This window comes from Vanessa atalanta, chromosome 4 (assembly GCF_905147765.1).
Source record: "Vanessa atalanta chromosome 4, ilVanAtal1.2, whole genome shotgun sequence".
NCBI lineage: Eukaryota > Metazoa > Arthropoda > Insecta > Lepidoptera > Nymphalidae > Vanessa > Vanessa atalanta.
This window is the reverse complement of record NC_061874.1, coordinates 10,811,390-10,828,032: the sequence shown is the minus strand read 5'-3', so window position 1 is coordinate 10,828,032 and position 16,643 is coordinate 10,811,390. Positions and strand designations below refer to the sequence as shown.

General features: G+C 30.0%; 1 protein-coding gene across 1 annotated transcript; it reads left to right on the top strand.

Annotated features, from left to right (window-relative positions):
* Positions 1–1,075: 1,075 nt before the first annotated feature.
* LOC125077633 (membrane-associated progesterone receptor component 1-like) lies at positions 1,076–12,313 on the top strand. Its single transcript, XM_047689614.1, has 3 exons — positions 1,076–1,460; positions 7,060–7,209; positions 12,106–12,313. Exons 1-3 carry the CDS (start codon positions 1,175–1,177, stop codon positions 12,219–12,221), a joined length of 552 nt encoding a protein of 183 aa, XP_047545570.1. The 5' UTR covers positions 1,076–1,174; the 3' UTR covers positions 12,222–12,313.
* The last annotated feature ends 4,330 nt before the right edge of the window (positions 12,314–16,643 follow it).

Here is a 16,643-nt window from a genome sequence, read left to right as displayed (position 1 = left end):
GTGCCATAAACCTTAAAAACTTATGGCATACATGTTTATTACGTACAATTGTTCTAAAATGAAGATTTTAGAACAATTCTAAAATAATTATTTCATATCCTATTTATTACTACCTAAGAGGTTGTATTCAAAGCACCTCATTCCAAGGTCTTCAAAAAGTTAATTAAAATCAGGCTGAATACTTACTTAAAACAGACCTTCTACTGTTTATTAAAACAAAACAATGTTTAAAATCGAAAATTAATTCAATAAGTACATCTCTTAATTTTTCTCATTATTATGAAAAGTAGGTCAAGTCCTAATGGTATTTAAATGGTTTTCCGTTCTTTAAAGAAATATAAATCTCATTCAAGATTATACAGATTAAGAATGCAATATTACATAACAATAATAATAAGTAACAGTGTTATTTGATGCTTTGTGCAAGCCAGTGTAGGTAGGTTTCATCCATTCCGTCAACTATTCATACATATGCTACCGCCAAACAGCAATACTTAGCATTGTTGTGTTGGACATAATATCTTAGCTCCAGGTTTGGTGCATTGGCTATGTAAGGAACGGTTAATATTTCTTACCAAAGTCTACGTACAGTGGTGACAGTGGTCACCATCACTTGGCCCGTTCCCCTTCACCAATGTCATGTTGCTTGGCCTCCTCTCCTTTTAAATCATTTAATTTGGAAGAACTTTCTAGTTTATTCCACCACACTCCAATCCGGGCTGGACGAACTGTAACAGTTTCATTAGACATGACATGCAGGTTTCCAGACGTTCTTCATCGCACGACATAAATTATAAAGATAATTTCAACAAAATATACCAACATCATATTCACAAGTCAATTTTAACGTATTGTCAATGTTGTCAATAAAAAAAAAAAACTATTGAATATGTTACTGAAAATGTGCGTCAATAATTTATCATTCATCGAATAATGTTTATAAACTAACTAAGACAGTTCACATTACAATTTACAACATTTCGTTTATGTTTTAACACAGTAGTACCAACATTCAGAATGTTTTGCGTTCACACTTCGTCTGCGTTGTTGATATCGTACTAACATCGATAAACTACTCGAACGGTACGCGTTGACCTTGTATGACGTACTAGTTAGTTGATAATACTATACTCAGTTCATTTTAACAACTCGCGGTACAAAGACGTGTTTAAAAATGACGGAAAACGAAACGTCTCCCACATTTTGGGATGAATTGACGAGTCCCATTAATTTGATTTTGGTGTTTTTCATTTTGTACTTACTGTATAAGATAATAAAGTCGCATTTGGAAACGTCGGGGCCGGAAACACCTCCTCCGCCACCGATGGCCAAGCTGCGAAAGGATATGACAGTTGCTGAATTAAAGAAATATGATGGCTCTGATGAAGAAGGCAGAGTATTGTTGGCTGTAAATGGTATAATTTTCGACGTGACTAAAGGGAAACGATTCTATGGACCGGGTAAGCTTAAAAAATATTAGTCTCTTAAATATATGAAATTTATTTTTATTATTAGCTGTAAGATATTTTTTACCGTAATTTACATAATAATTAAAACCACAACTACGTTTATATTTCTATGCTAAAAGAATTTATTTAAACTTTAATTGATTATGTTTCTTAAGGCAATGGAAATAAAGTTCATATTACATCATTAAAACTCGCACCTGAGGTCGAAGCAACACCTTGAATTCTAATACGCGTTAGTTTTTAACTTGATCTGGTAGAATATTTTTTGTATGTAAAATTTATTCATTTAAAATAATTAAGTATAAAATATCAAAAAAACTATGATAAATATTATACGATATAAAAATATATAATCATTACCAGTCATTGCTTATCTGTACACTATCAAGCGTTATAATCTATTTGCTTACCGTCAATCCTGTCGAGGATTCTAACGGAAGTAAGGATCTATTTATACTCAGTAATAAGCAGATTGATAATACGCGTATTACACATAGACTATCCCGCATGTTTAATATTATATTCGTATAATGATGTATGTATCAAGATTATTCCAGAAACGTTTTAAATTCGACCGTGACATTGATTGCGAAATATTTAAAACAGTTGACGTGCGACATTGAAAACAATAATTATGATTAATAAAGTTTACAAGCGATATCGTATCAACATTATACTACTTAGTTTTTTTTTAAAGTTCGTATTTAACGCATTCGAAACTTATCGAAACTTCTTATATTTAAGTAACATAGTAGCCAAGTTTATGTTTGTATTGTGGTTTTAAAAGAAAAATATTTACAGTTATGATACGCAATTCATTAGTTTTGTGTATCGATACATAATTATTCATTGTCCAGGCTCTTTCAAAAAACTAAAATATAATTATTATTGTACATGCAAAATGGAAAGAAAATATCCCGCTGAGTTTCTTTCGCCGGTTCTTCTTAGGTCCGAGGTGTTAAATTCCGAACCAGTGGTAGATTTTTGACTTTGACTTGATTTTGACTTTGTGATGATACCTCGTCGGTCTTTTAGGCTATAGCCACTATAGATAGTTTGGAAGTTAGTCTGTGCCTGAATTCTATCAAGCCGTGTCAGATTAGTATGCCATCGGTTGTCTGTTCTCTGATGCGGTTAGGGAAAATAGAGTGCACCTGTTTTTTTACAAACACTTAAGCACTTATTGTTTTGCGCAGTTTACTATTTCTCTTTGAAAATGGCCGCCATAACTGAAATCGATTAGAAGGATATTGCATTCCTTAGTGTCTATGCTCACTGACATAATTAACGAACTATAACTTATGACTTATATTGTCGTAGTACACTGTATGCGCTAGAAGACGTTGACCAATTTTAATTTTACTGAACATTGTTCTTGTCACGCATCGGAGAACAGCTATAAAGCAAGAAAGAGATAGAATATTAGGTTATTTAATACAATTAAAAGACGTGTTCATTAACACTAACCGAAGTCTTAAACAGTCGTTTTCATCCTTAACATTATACTCTTATAACGCACTAACCCGTCTCAGCTTAGCACGAGTAAAACTACGAAGAGATATATATTTATAGTGGTGCGAAATTATCGTAACAACTGATTGAAAGAAAAAATTGTATCATACCGTATTTTAATTTTTTTCTCATTCTGCTTCTAAAAATTAACGTAACTGTAATCAAACATAAATCAAACATGTTTATTCGATTGACGTGAACGAACATAATATTCATAAAACGTGTTCATTATAAGAATCTGTGTTCCAGTTTGAACAATTTTCTACATACGTCGCACGACATTGATCCAAATTACCCAACAAACTAGGTCCAACGGTTGATGACTTTCATTTCAAATAATATCGAGACTGTTTTAAAGTAAAAAACTATGCAAGTGTTGACTAAAATCTCGCTTAAACTTATCATTATTCTTATTATTAATATAGTGACGTTAATATTACCATGAAACTTAAGTACTTACATAAATCATTTATTGAACGTAATATTTATTTTAATAGTTAATATTTATAACCTAAAGTTCAAACAACGGTCAATTTATATATTTATGCAGTATGAAATGAAGGATGCTTAAATACTTTTTAAATCGTTTTGTGTCTTTTAGTTGATAATTTGGTTTGAGTAGGGTATTGGACAAGCTTATCTGGGTTACCAACGACATTCTAGCAACAAACAACAATACTTCGAGTTGTATTCCTGTTTGAAGGGAGAGTGACACAGTGTAAACAGGGATATACCATATTAGTTCTCAAGATTAGAAGAGCATTAGTAATATGAGAATTGATTTACTTTAAGTAGCAATGTCTTGTAGTAGTGCGGTGGTGGCCCATTATCCATTGGGCCTACCTTTTTGACATAAATATTTATATGTCTGGGATCTTACATATGATAAAAGGGGAACTTTTATTCAAAGTCAGTCTTTAGTCTTATCTTTTATTTGATAGCCATTTTTAGTATTGCTATTATATAGTCTCATATTTATACCGACATGTATGTACATATTAACAGTTACAGACCAAACAGTTCAGTATAATTTGAATTTCCTCTGTTTGTCACTTAACTTAATATTTTTTTTTTAAATATTTATTAGCTTTGACGACATAACATTGATCAATGAAAAACAGATAAATAATAAATTCATATGTTTACCTAAAATTTCCAATATTTGTATTATCATGGACGAATTTCGAATACTTAGTCAAGAGTGATTTGACAATATATTTTGTATGATAAATATATGATATACAATACGTCGAGTCACAGTGACTCAGACAATTTTAACGACCTTGGTACTCATTTTTTACGAAGCTGACTGGAATTAAAAACGAGTCTTTTAAGCTTCGGTTATAATTTACATAATAATGATATATATATATATATATATATATATATATATATATATATCATTATTTGTATACATTAATCGTTAAAAGAGTATATTTTTCAGAGTATTTATTTCAGCTATTAATTACCCTGTAGATACATAGAACAGTTAAATAAATATTAAAATTATATTCATTTAACTTATTGCGAATAATTTTTGTTTCAAATACTAACATGCTGTGTTATTTTTTATTTATTTATTTAAATGCTTTATTGAACATTTCGTTCTAAATTCTAGAACAGAATTAAGTCAGAATCTCTTCTCTAAGAACGTATTCAATACAGTTATGCAGCTAGTATAAAAAAAAAAACGTTAATATCGAATAGTTCACTTATTGTATAAAAATTATATGCGCAACAAAACAGCGTAATTCCGTTAGTCAGTTTTCATATCTAAAGCCTATTCCAATGGCAGGAGGAGTAAAAAGAATAAAACAACTTTGACCTTGACCTGCCATCATTGGTTCATTAAAAATTTACGCTACGTTACGAAAAGTGTATATAAGTAGTATTATATATAGTATAAGATATATTTATCAGTAAATGTTTGTGAGCTCGTCCATAAAATAGCTGAGCCATTAGCAAGCCGCATGGAATATGTAAATCTAAGGTTTGTTTATCTTCACTCTTCCTGCAATCGAAATGTAGTATACGATATCAGTTCTAACAGAATAGCACTGTAGGTTAATCTTTAAATAATTATGTAAAAATGCTTTCGCGGCCGTTCAGATTTATCCCCAACCTTTTTTCTAAAGGTTCGTACAAAGGTTTCTCATGCCGTTTTTACCATTATTTAGATAACTCAATCGAATAGATTTTAGTATTGAATAAATTTATAAATAATTCCAACCTACTGACAGATATTTGATACTTTATAATCATAACAAACGAAGCTAGTTTTTGAAGCGTAAGTTTAATAAAAATTAAAAAAAAAGTATGTATTATTATTAGTTTGTTTATCAGGAATAATTCGTATCAAAATAAATGTCATAACTCATTTGAAACGTTTCGATAAAAATTAATATATACATTTTTTTTCTTAAACTCGTCGCTTTATATATATATATTAAAAGATATTCAATCGTCAAAAGACAACGTTGCGTTTATAACATTTATTACACAACTGATGGATAGTTTTTGTTCTAGAAATATAAAAAGAAGTAAGTTTTTCCACAACACTATACACTCCAATGGGTTGGTGGAAACATATGTATCACAATATCGTCCAACTCATGCACAAATGAAACCTCAGCAATATTTGAAACCGCGATTTCCGGTTTAAATCCACGTGTTCTATTCATTGAGCGATCTCGGTTGATTTAGAAAATCGATTCATTACAAAATCCGAAATAAAACAGCACCTCGTCCATATATTGTAATGTTAAAACAGCTTTTTCTTTTAACTACAAAGAATATTTTGTAGATAAATCCTTTGTACACGATAACTTAAAATGTCACTGAGTTTATTTACGAACAATAAAGATAATAAACGAACAAAAATAAATAAAGTATTTTGGAGTATTTGAATCTTTTTTTGTCTAGCATGCAAGAAAGTATTTGACTGCTTGTGATCGTAAAATATATTTCGATCAACGGATTCATTACTTTCATTGTATTTTTTATCTTTATGGCTGTATGCTATGATAATAGCAGCTATTGTTGCAAATATAATACTTGCTTATACTTATAATTGCGACTTTGTTCGTATTGATGGAATTAATTCTCTCAATTGATATTTTTAATTTTCGTGTTCAAAATATTTTGTCGAATTACTGCAGCATTTCATCTGACCGTCATACAGATTTATTTTTGTATATATTCGTATGGATATGATAAACATGATAACATTTTCCACTGAAATTGCGACACAAAACCGATATCTTGTGACATTTTTTATAACATATCATCCATCAATAAGCAAGCGGAAATACAATCAATCCATAGATTTCGTGTGTATAATTTTAAAACAACCACAATTAAATATCATCAAGAGATACCTGAAATATCATTACGTAATGAAATTGATATGACAATGATATATGAGAAGCGATATGATCTTGTTTTATATATAGGCTGTATGAAGTAGCTACTAGGTCATAATATCGAATAATGGAACAGTGTAAACCATGCTGAATATTAGGCTCACACAAATGTGCAACCAAACCACAATCAAGCCGACCTAATCATGATTTAGAACCCATTATGTTATTGCTGTGGTCAGTAGGAGTGATTATTAACCGAGTTTCAGACGAGCCATTGTTAATATGAATAATATTTTTTTTGTTTCATTTTCATGTAATGCTATTATAATGTTTCTGAAGTTTATATGGTATCGACAAGATAACTTTGCTTTTTAAGTAATTTATATTTTATTTCTCAGTAAAATTTGTTTGAGAATTTCCATGAGTTACGAGTATTGGTTAATAATGCTGTATACATTTAATAGCGTTATCATTTTGTATTTTTTATGTTGGTAGTTGTTTGAACGAAAATACTCAAATACAATAATAAAATAGGTACGTGCTGAAAGTACATATATTTTTGGTTTAATAGCAATATTACTCTCGATCGATCAAAGGCAGTTATAATAAAATTTATTTATTTAATTATAAACGTTATCTACCTTTACAAATAAAAATACATTTATAGATATAACTCTTTTATAATTTATATAACAATTTACTCTTTATATTTTCAGGAGGTCCATATGCGGCTTTCGCTGGTAAGGACGCAACCCGTGGCCTAGCTACAGGAGAAGTCGCTGCATCAGATAAGGAGTACGACGATGTCAGTGATCTTTCACCTGATGAAGTTGCATCAGCAAAAGAATGGGAAGAACAATTCAAAGGTAAATAAAACTTATCCAAAGCATTATGACACTGATTCTGAACGTCATTCAAGAATATTGTTATGTATTCTTTAGAAAAAGAGAACAACAAATAACTTTAAAATGATTATATAACTCCTGTCGTTATACTTGAATAGGTAATAACACCATCTCTTTTATCTATTATACTTAAATTTATTCAACTTTTATCATTTAAATTAGTTATATCAACGGTAAATGGAACACTTTATCGTAACCAAAAACCTATAGACTATAAGAAATGTTAAGGAATAGCGTACAAATTGCTTCGTCAATTAGGGCAAATATGTCTTGTAATTAATAAAGAGGACAAAGTAATAGAGGAGGTGACTGTTTCGATAAGTAGGTGGTACATATACACTACATGCACAAGGCCTTATAACCAAATGTATATTACTCAGATAGTAAATATATGTTTTAATTTTCTTTAAAAAGATTTCATTGCACACGACCAAGTTGCGTATAAAAACGTACTTAATCACAATTAACGATGTGTAAATTAGGCTTGTACTTATTTGTACTGCATTTAGCAGATCTAAACGCTGATTATGTTGGCTTAGTTATATGAATGTCAATTGAAGTCACAGCTGGTTGTCAGCCTTGTTCCTTCAACTATTTGTCACTTTATTCGAATCGAATTATTTTCGCTGGTGTTTAGCCGTTTTTCTATTTAAATAACACAACGATCCAGTTGAGGTTCGGTCTTAGTTGGATCGGGATCGTATCAGAACTGATATAACTGATATAAAAGCTTAATTGGTCCTCTGTTACGATTAAACTAAGTTTTATTTTTGTTAGGAATTGTCGAAATTGGGTTCGATTGGAATCGGGAACATATCATAAGTGTTATTTGTTAAACTTGTTAACTTCCAGGCAGAATATGTTCTATAAATTATACATATATAATTGTATTTAACTAACATAGCTTTGTATTTTTAATGTTGGAAAAGAGTAACTACTGAGTTTCTTGCCGATTCGTCTCTAGAATCTGCATTCCGAATTGGTAGCTTCACTTAATATTGTTCTGTAAAATGACGGTTCAAAAGTGCTTGTAAAAGCCTACTTTTTTTAAGTAGAATTCGCTCTTATAGCAACAGTTATAGAAGAAAAGCCTACATTTATATTTATAAAAATACATTTTTGTAACACTATAAATAACAAAACATAACCACGAATCGAATATGTACGTTTAAAAATTCTTGCATTAAAGAACGGTCGGTAAATTTTGATAAGTGTGTTTACTTTATAATTTCATTTTATTTTGACGAACATAAATGTATTGTTAGTAATTATTACTCTATTTCGACGAAATAACTCATTGCAAAATAATTTTAAATGTCTTTTTCTTCTTTTTCAACATGGGCTCAAGTTTCTCGTCGAGGCAAGGTGAGGGTCATATTGGAACAGAGGTTACAACAGCATGTTATTAAGTCAGCATTATAAACAATATATTCATGTATTGATTAACTGGCTGGAGTTGAAAACGGGTTTTATACTGCATTTCAATTTTCAAATTTTATACAGCTTGGTTTATCAAAAAAAAACGCTTATAATGTTTTAATAATTAATTTCAGTACATTATTATTATATAATAATGTTGTATAAATTATAAACGTAATTTATTTCTAAATATTAGTAATTATTTAAACAGAAATATTCACGTACAACTTTTAAATCGAATTGTCAAATACTGAGTTTTATAGAATTTCAATAAATATATTTATTGGAACGATGCAATTATTTATAATAGATTAGTCGTATTTATTTAAGCTAATTAAATTTGAATAAATGTAGTTCTATTATCGCCACTACAATGAGCTTATTGATGCCACAAATGTCACTCAAATCGAAAAATTATTTATTCTTCAATAACATTCCGAATGCAAACAGAAGGCACTTAAACTATCGTGAAATCTTTAGCCTGTTCGACTTGGGATTATAAATTTTTAATAAGCTGATTTCAAGTGATTTATTTGATTTGTACTCTAATCATGTTCTGTGTTGAAGTTCGGGTGTTTTTGATTTTCATTGACCTCATTCACAATTCAAGTTGAGAATTAATTTTCTATATTTTTCAGATAATGGAAAATTCATAAGACTTTGAAATTAGTTTTAGGTATAGCATCTGTTCTTCTGTCTTTGGTTCACGTTACAAGCAGTCTCTTTCCATTTAAAAGCATATTCTATAGAACCTATTTGGTTTATATATATCGCATATTATATACGACACGCTAATTGGGACGTCTCATATAATATATTCATTAATTATATTTATTACTTAATCCGATGTAAAACATATTTAATATTATGTGAACGTTAATCAAAAATCAAATACTTTATTCAAATAGGCTTTTACAGGCACTTTTTAATCGTTAAATTACAAAATATAAAATTTGATTTATAAGCAAACAAAATAGATTTTCTCTTGTAGGGTTTTGAAAAAATAAGGAAGACATACTATCTATACATATAATAAAATTGGAGTGTCTGCTTGTAATATTCAAATAACCGCTTTTTACTAAGTGCATATGTATTTAAATACGTTACATATACCAAAATTACATCTTTTTTAATTTATGTCTTTCTATCTGTCTGTTATCTATGTAACGGCTGGACCGGTTTCGACGGGACTTTCACTGGCAGACAGCTAATGTAATAAGGAGTAGTACTGAGGTGTAAGAGTAGAGTAGTACTTAGGCGATAACAATAATTTTTTTGTTACATTCAAACGCGCACGAAGTCGCGGATACATCTATTATTATACAAAAGGCTTGAAAGATTTGTAAAATCCTATATATTTTAAGTTTATTCTAAAATTATGTTACATTAAACTTGACCTTGAAATGTTATTCTCATCGATACCACATATATTTCACGTTGCTTAATATACGCACCACGTACACACACAAGGGGTTAGAGAGCGACGACGAAGAGGGCATGACGGCATAAAAGAGCGTCATACCGCCTGCCATCACGGAATACGTAATAGATGTTTCACATGAATAGTATCATAATAGCAAGGCCGCTACTTATTCAGCCCAAATATAAATTAAATATATTCAATAACGTTCGCCGATTCGTCTTATAAACAATAGATACTTGATTGATTAGATCGTGACCAACATAATAAAAGAATTAACTGAATCGAATTTACGGGGAAAGTTTTAATTTCCCTTCGATCAAATTTACTGAAAGTCATTGAATATTTATTCATTTTAAGAATAAATTTCAATACATTAACAGTATATTCGAGATTGCAATTCATGTTTTCATTTTCTAAACAATACGACATTCCGTTTTCGAGAGTTACTTTCGAAATAAACTTCAGTCGCAAATTGGGTTTAAGACTTTCAATGTATAATTTTCAAGCTGCCTAATTATCCTATCAAGAATCCGTTTCAATTTTCAAATGAAAATAAAGATTTATCTTCTGCTGTCTATATGAATTAAATTGAATATTTGTAAGTTGTGTTCTGTGTGCAACCACGAAGGCCCAATTCCTTTTTTTTTTTTAAGTTTTTTTGTGTACCAGTCCTTAAATATAAATTATATTTGCGGCTTGCGAAGCCGGGATTATTCATATAAAATGTGAAATTATTAAGCTAGTTTGTTATGAAAAGGAACAATGTTTTTTTTTAAACTAAATATAATATTATGTCGGTGACACAACAATGTTAAATATAACTGAAGGTCACGGGATCAGATCCAGACAAGCATCAGTGAGTTTTTCATAAGCTATTTGTGTTCATAACTCTACACATGCTTGACGATAAATATGAACATTAACACATTCGGTACATGTAGTAAACCGAAGTGGAGAAGCGTGCTCAAAAAAACACAAATACTTTCTCCACAGCAAAGGTCATTGCCCAGCAATAGAACAATAAAAAAAAATCAACATAGGAACTCGTTTTTTAAATTTTCTAAGTTATTACAATAAATATATTTTTTAATATAAGACCTACAGTTTAAGAAATTACGTAATTTATAAGGGAATGCTTAAAATAATATTTTTGCTTATCAGCGCGTTTAAATACATAACGTATGATAACACACACAGACATAGACATAGGTGAATGACTTGTGTAATCGTGTCTTACACAACAAATTCGTTACATTATACTCACAACCGAAGTTGTAATCGATGAATTGCTTATTGGATAACCAGATTTAATTTAAACTTTATATGGTCATTGACGTAAGAACCGCTTAAGAACTCATCGTTAAATAGTAAATATGTGTTTAAATTCACTAGCTTTTTCAATGTAATAGCATTACTTATCATTATTATTGGATGAAATAGAACTCCTTCCGTTTTCAAAACTAAAGTCAGTGAACTAAACGTAATCTTTGTTAGCTTCATCTTTTCATTAGCATACTTATTACATGAATACTCACACTCACCCACACATAGATACTTTTTTGTCACACTATCATATTTCTTTAATATTTACTTACACACTATACAAACTAGACCACAGCAGTACAAAGTATTGCTACTCGGCGCTTTAATAAGTAGTGTGCAGATGGTACCCACTCCGACAAACCTGTATAACGCCCAACTAATGTTAAAATACATAATTTTGTATAATAACAAATGGTAAATACATATAAGTTAATACTATCGAACGGTATTCAATATCATTGACTTGACTTTTAAAACAATGATAAATTATTATTTATAATAGTGAGCGTTGATTAACATACAATTGGTTGACATTTCACTTTCCAATTCGAATTTCGAATTTGGTCTTACATAATTATGTTATGTGTAATCAAGACATTCGTCATTAATCGTCAAAATATTGAAGATTTTTTTTTTAGTAAAATATCTTTTACAATTGACATGTTTTTCATTGATTATTATTTTATTTACAGAAAAATATGACATCGTAGGAAGACTTTTGAAGCCCGGTGAGACACCAAATAAATACGAAGACGAAGCAAGCGAACATAAAAATGAAAACAAGAACGAGGACAAGAAGGCGCAATAGATTTTAGATAAATATTTGCAATCTTGTGATATTTTATAGGATAATATTTGTTGGGTTATGTTACATAATAAATTAGATTTTTATAATGATAACTTTTAAATTTTATTATCCTGTCAACTGGATAACCACAATGACGTGTCAAAACTTGGAGGCGAAATAAAACGCGATGTTGAGTAGCGTAGTGCGTTTTATTTTGCGAATAAAATCTGCAGCAATCGGTCGATATAAATATATGCCTATAACATTATCATTATCAAGAAACTACCGATTGTACTTGTATTAAAAAAAAACAGATAAGGATGAAATGATATCAGTCTACATTTTTTCTTTAAACAAACAAATCTCTGCAGATATGTTAAACGTGCATTTCGTGTATCGTTTTATTATTTCAATTCAGATTAGCAGTTTGATAAGTTGACAAGAGTTAATTTTCAGCCAGTATTGCAATTGAAATTCTGCGATTTAATTTTAATTATCTTCTGTGGGTACAAAGCTATACCAATATTTAACCTTTGCCTACATAAAAAATAAAAAAGTTTCAACTCTATTTAAAAAAATGATAACACGGAAAAATCGTGAACGGGAACAATAAAAATGGTACATTTAAAAAAAAAGAACGAAAGTTGAGCAATACTGGTAATTTGTAACCGACCGCGGGAATGGGTATTCGCTAACTGCCTGACGTCAAACGAAAAGTTGCATTTCCCAAGTTTAAATGGCGCAACCGACTCGACAGTCAGTTTTCGCTAAGCTCCATTGTATTTTGAGTTGTATAAATGTTTAATACAGGGAAAATATTTCGTGTTTAATGATTTCAATTTTTGCTAAAATTATCATACTTAAATAATTAAAGACTGAAAATGTTTATTTCAAACAAATAAGCATATTATAGTAACGCAAAAACTTCCAAGCGAAGAATAATAATTGACCTTAAATTTTTATACACTGGTATTCTCTGCTATCAAAGTCAATTGTTGTTTTTGTTTTACAAATTGACAAACGAGCGAACGATCACGCGATGTTGAAAGAAGCACTATTACCAATCACAATTAATAATGCCTGCTTTTTAAATACTTTACCTTTCTTGTGTTTAATAAATTCCAATGGCTTTGATCAGAAAAACGGAGTATCTCCAGTCGTGGCAAAATTCCATCCCATCGGATACGTTCAATACTTACTGGGTTGATAAATGTCTTCTGTCAAGGAATTCCTGGATGACAATCTATAATGACCTTGAATGTAGTTTTTTTTATTTGATAGGTCTGATTTTTTGATGCAATGCGATGTAACTAGTCTTAAAAGCATTTGTAATATCTGTACTTTTTAAAATATTTAAATTTTACATTTTAATATTTTACGCCTTTGTGAGGCGCGAGGGACTTTATATAAAATTTTACTTTAACCTTCTGTTCACAGTATATATGTTTGATGTTGACTTTGAAACTCAGAGGGAGCATAGAGGGTGCGTCTCCGAGTGCATTTTTAATATATTATGTGCAGTTGACAGGTTCCTTAAGAATGGATGCATTATACGAATTAGTCGCGGGATTAAACACTTAGGAGTTAATATTAATTGATATTTAATATCTTAAATCAGTCTAAAGTACTGTGTCAAAACTCAAATTATATAAAATCCAAATTAAATACTCAAATGATAATAAATTATAATATATGCTATATTATATTTATACTTGTCCAATTATAAATGCGGAAATTAAAAATTAAAAAAAAAGCTTATTCAAACAAAGACGTAAACGTAGACTATTGTTTAATGTGACCTTGTATCCTCAAATAAACTTATTGAATACAGTGAGTGAACGTCTTCGTATGTGAAAATATCTTATATGTTCACTCACGAAGACGTGCTTCTTCGCGCCAAATGATCAGCCTGCATTAACAACTATATACTAATTTGTATTTTTCTAACATTAGTCATTTTGCACACACTAAGACATGCTGTAAGCACGACCGTCCCACATACTAATACACGCCGATAATTAAGCATGGAGGCGTACACCCACGTGGGTAAACAGGCCTATAAATCATTACTAATTACTAAAACATATTTTTAATGCCCAAGTTGTTATCCTAAAAATGTCCCAGTGTTTTAATTTTTACGGAGTAAGATTGGAACTTATTCCACCAAAGTCCAATGCCGTTTGTTGTATAAACGTGTTGCAGATTACCTCACGACGTTTGGCTTCACTGCTGAGAGGGAAGTAAATTATGAACACGAATTAGGTAAATGAAAATTCAGGAGTCCTTGCGCGCGTTTTACATCATTTAACTGTTGAAACCACTCGGACGTTAACTTATGTTTAGGAAAGTACAGTCAGAGAAGAAAACCTTCGTCAGTTTTCAAATTCATTCCTTTACCAAGTCGGAAACTCTTAATACATTTTGAAATTAAAGCATTAAACAGAAAACTACACATAAAATTAAACTAACATAGTATAATAACTAGGTTCAAAATAGTGTACATTGCGACGCAATATGTCATACTCCATCGGTAAAACAGATTATTGCTTATACTGTGCACACGAAAATAGACCTTAAGGTGACGAACCTTTTCTTACCCCGACTGTACATTAATTAAAAATCGAATAACTAAAGTCATGTGTTTCATTCTTTTTACGGCTAACGTCACCAGCTGACCTCTATTTCTCTTACGTTGACCTAAACCAACACGATAAAGGAATCAGATTTTTTACATTCGTTTATCTAACTTTAGTTACAGACAAATTGACCTTTGTATACATTTTGGGAACTGAAATGAATGTACATATATCTGTAAAGATTGAAGTAAGGTTTATTATTATTTAGTTTTTTTTTTTAGAGGTTTAAATATTTAAAAAATAAAAAGTTTAATTATAATATAAAGTTTAATATTATATTTCCTTTCTCTAAATAATTACAATCGCATTCGTCTTCCTGCTAAGCCAGGGTGAGTCGCTTATGAGGTACAAATACTTACTGTATTAAATAAAATATAAAATAATTTATGCATACTGCCAATGACAACAAGCGTCAAGTTGAACTTAAAAATCAATGTGGATTTAGTTTTAGCATTTATTAGAGTTTTTTTTATTGTAATAATGACAAGTATATTGTTGAACAACGGGCAACTACTAATAATAAATATGTACAAACACACCGACTTCCATATTTCTAAAATTGAAAACAGTGGAACTCTATACAAACTCTTATCAAAAAACCTTATTAAAAATAAAAGCATTACACTTATTCGAAAACATCTACCACCTGTTCGAAAAAAAAAACACCAGACTTTAAAAGTAAGCCGGCGAGAAAGATAAATTTCGGCCACATAAAAATTTTTCAAATGTATTGTATTTATAAATATATATAAATGGGTTTATCTTTTATTATTTCGCTTCATTGTTTATTTAAAATATGATATTTATGAATGGCAACTTTTATTGTATTTAAACTGCAATCATATTTTCTTCTCGTATTTAATTTAAAAAAAAACCTGGATGTTTTGTCCAAGCTAACTCGATCGTTTATAACAATACCAATAACACATCACTACTCAATATGAAGAACTTTACTTTGTAATGCAGGTTTGGTTAGATTTGAAAAGCTTTCATATGCAAATGCGTACAGGCTCAAAAGAACATTGCACTGCGGTAATATCGAGTCAACGTTGGATCAAATTAACCTAATTTCATAAATCATAATATAATTATAAGAACCACACATACAAGTACTTAAGCATGTAATGAGATTGCCTCCGACGTCCTTACGTTCGCTTGATAATTTACTATTGAGTTATTATATACAATTTTTAATATTCCTCGACAACTTTTTGTCTTGATATTTGAAATATTGTGTTTGGTTGTTTAATTCTTTTTTCAAATATCGTTAAAGATAAAATTGATATCTTTAAAAACTTAGTCTATAACTTATATAACTAAGTTTATAAAGTTTAATGCATTGAGTTGAATGTTTCACATTAGTCATCCTATCGATTTATGAGTATAATATATCTACTAATCGTCATCAATGCATATTATATTACAACTATCTAGTTGTATGGTTTTAAAATATATATTTTTTAGTTTTGGTATGTATCGATAGATGGCGTGGTTCACTTTATTCGTTTTGCTGAATCACGATATCATTTCTCAAAGGAAATAATATTAGATTAGTAATACATATAAATAAACTGTCTTTGCCATAAGGATGTTAATAAAACATATTTTTTTAATCTGTTTGAATGCATTTTGTTATGCTTAATTTGTATTTATAATTCATCTCGAAGGAAAAGATCGTGAGAAAATCTGCACGCGGTGGATGAGGTTTGCCACGTGTATCCACTAACCCGCTTTGTAACGTGGTGGAATAAGTTTTAAACCATCTCCTCAAATACTTCATCAGCAGGACGTTAACAGGTTGATACTT